The 2801-nt window shown below is 43.0% G+C and overlaps 1 protein-coding gene across 1 annotated transcript in view; it reads right to left on the reverse strand.

Moving 5' to 3' along the window:
• Positions 1-300: 300 nt before the first annotated feature.
• The window catches only part of frmd3 (FERM domain containing 3), a gene marked incomplete at its 5' end in the record, with an annotated part of 72119 nt that continues 69618 nt past the window's right edge, over positions 301-2801 (reverse strand). Inside the window, one exon of the mRNA XM_080432445.1 lies at positions 301-2673. Within this exon, the coding sequence (XP_080288571.1) occupies positions 2196-2673 (478 nt within the window). The 3' untranslated portion in view covers positions 301-2195. The remainder of the gene's footprint in view (positions 2674-2801) is intronic.

Raw genomic sequence — 2801 nt, forward strand, 5'->3', positions numbered from 1 at the left:
CACTTGATGTGTGTCATGTGCTAGTTCAGTGGTTCTCAACCTTTTCAGGCCAAAATAATCATATTTGAACTGGGGACCCCCCCACCCTGACAAGCACTTGGAAATGTAGGAATTGAGGCATGTATTTACAGTAGTTTGACTCTGTTCCCACAGATACATATAAATAGCAGATCTACAAGCTCACAACGCCTCACAAGATGATTGTGAGCATGTAGATCGGCTATTTTCATAATGTTTGCCTCTTATATTATATACTGTAGTTTGTAGATTACTTTTGATGCAGTAATGGTCTTCTTTTAATTTCATTTCATTATTATTATTTTTTTAGGTATTAAAAAGGTCTTAAAGGTCCTTTAAATCATCTGGGGACCTTCCAAAATCATGTGGGGACCCCCATGGGAGTCCTGACCCACAGGTTGAGAACCACTGTGCTAGTAGAGCAGCTGGAAGCATACTCATCTCCCTGCTTGGGTACTTTGAGTATACCCACTAGATGTATTCAGTGAGTGTATACATCATCTCAATTATAAAGATAGCAGACGCTACAGCTTTACCACCTCCTCAACCCTGGACAATATCAATTCCATGCTGTAACAGTCTGTCATGAGCCTACTTATCGTTAGCCTCATAGCATAATTGCCTAACTCATATTTTTAAGGTTTTCAGGAGAGACAAAACTCAGTCACCTATGACGATGTTTATCTGCCTCTATTCATATCTGCCTAACTCTACTCTCCTAACACTGCTTTTTGCCTTATTGCCAATGTTCTCAGCCTATCAGAATGCTTGTTACATTCAAAATCACTTCTGCCTAAGTCAAAAAGTTGACATTAAATCATTTTGGAATGTAACAAGCATTCTGATTGGCTTAAGACATAGGCAATAAGGCACAATGATGCAGGAGAGTAGAGCTAGGCAAAAATGTCAATTTGACCAAAAAGTGAGTTAGGCAATTATGCTATGAGGCTAACGATATACAGTAAGTTACCCTTTCTAAAGTTTCTTCTAACCTATTATCATCAGAATTGACTAGTTATCCTTAGTAGCGTAAGCTAACATTGAGTTCAGAAGACATTTAGCAGTTTTTTGACAACACACACAGGTTTCATCATCACAAACAAAGACTACACTTTCCTCCTGCCATTCTCCTGACTTCAAAATGACATCAGATAATCTGAAACAGTTGAAATCTGTGGTCTGTGTAAGCGATTGTGCTATAACTTCTGTAGGAAAAACCCAGGACGCTACCAAGTCAACTCATGCTGATGGTAGTCTTTAAAAATAGCTTAGACACCCAACACTCGATAAACTTTAATAAATTAGTTTTTTTTTTGTCATCTTTTGTAAACTCTTAATTTTAAAATAATCTCAAAGTAGATGCTCTGACTGAAAAATTCCTGAAATACCTGCATCACATAAAAATGTACAAAACGTTAAAAACAACTTTTTAAGCTTGGAAGTAGTCATCAATATTTGTCTTGTTTTGTAAATATACATAATGTACCTACAGTATGGGCTTGCGTAGGTTATGTCGTGGCCAGTGACACAAAGGGTTGCCCTCAAATGAATCGCGTTCCTCTGTTCCCACCACTTCGTCATGACTGACAGGCTCGGAGACAATGAGGGTAATTTGGGGTATTTACCTATAAGAGTCATTACAGCTTGCCAGCATCAAAAGTGATCAGACTAAACAACATCATGTAGAATGAAAGCAACCTCCTTTCTTCTCTTCTATGACTTCTCAGCCTCTTTGTGGATCTTCTGTGTTCATGTCCTCCTTCTCTGCCATATATGAGCTTCTTCTAACACTTCTGTCCTCTGTCCCTCTCCTTTCCTGCAAAAAGCATGTATCTTAGCAAGTGAAAGGGCCTTGTATTCAATCTTAAATTCTCTTTTCAACAAGTGAAGAATTCTGCCGAAGGAGTCAGATATTTTACTCGTTTCAATGTACTTATATTTCAGACAAATCAGGCAGATCTTTGTTTCCATGAAATGCCATTTGCTCATAAAATACATTACCACTGTACATTGAAACCAGTGAAACGCCCTCATTCCTTTGGCTCGTGTTTTCTTTTGCTGTGAGAACTCAAATTCCGAGAGAATATAAGACTAAACTACTTGTTAAAAGGGCCATTTTGTAGATTGTTTCTGCAGGGGGGTAAACAATCTCTCCTCCTCCCTGTGTCTCCTCCTCATCAGTCCGACCACAAGTTCTCCATGGCCATGCTGATCTTGCAGAGGATCCAGCGTCGCAGGGGGCAGTAGTACTCGTAGTGGAACTGCTCGAACTCGGGGGTCTGGCGGATCTCGTGGAGGAACGACACGTCGATGTCCGACTCCAGGAGCAGCAGCAGCGTGGGCACGGCGACGAGCAGGACCCCCATCACCACGGCGACCAGGCGGGCCATGCTCAGCATGCACGCGTTGACCCTCTCGTTGGACGACAGGAGGTGGAAGCCGCTGCTCAGGACGCCTCCCATTCGGCTCCTCCCCGCCTGGCGGACGCGTTCGTAGGCGCGGTCGCGTTCCCTCTCCGCCTCCAGCTGGGCTTGGATGTCGGGGTCCGCATGGAGCTCCCTCAGCAGTCTGGCTGGGCTCTGGGTTGGGGCAAACAGCAGGTCTACACCCCCCTGGCTGTCGTCCACCGGCGTGGGCAGCATGCTGGCACAGGGGCTAGGTGGGGGGGGAGTATAGGCATAGTATTAAATATACACAGCTGAAAAAACAATAACAACATCAATGCAAATAAACAGTGGTGGAGAAAGTACTCACATTTGTTACTTAAAGGGATATTTCACTTT

The sequence above is a fragment of the Gymnoscopelus braueri genome (genome assembly GCF_963280865.1).
Source record: "Gymnoscopelus braueri genome assembly, chromosome: 7".
Classification (NCBI taxonomy): domain Eukaryota; kingdom Metazoa; phylum Chordata; class Actinopteri; order Myctophiformes; family Myctophidae; genus Gymnoscopelus; species Gymnoscopelus braueri.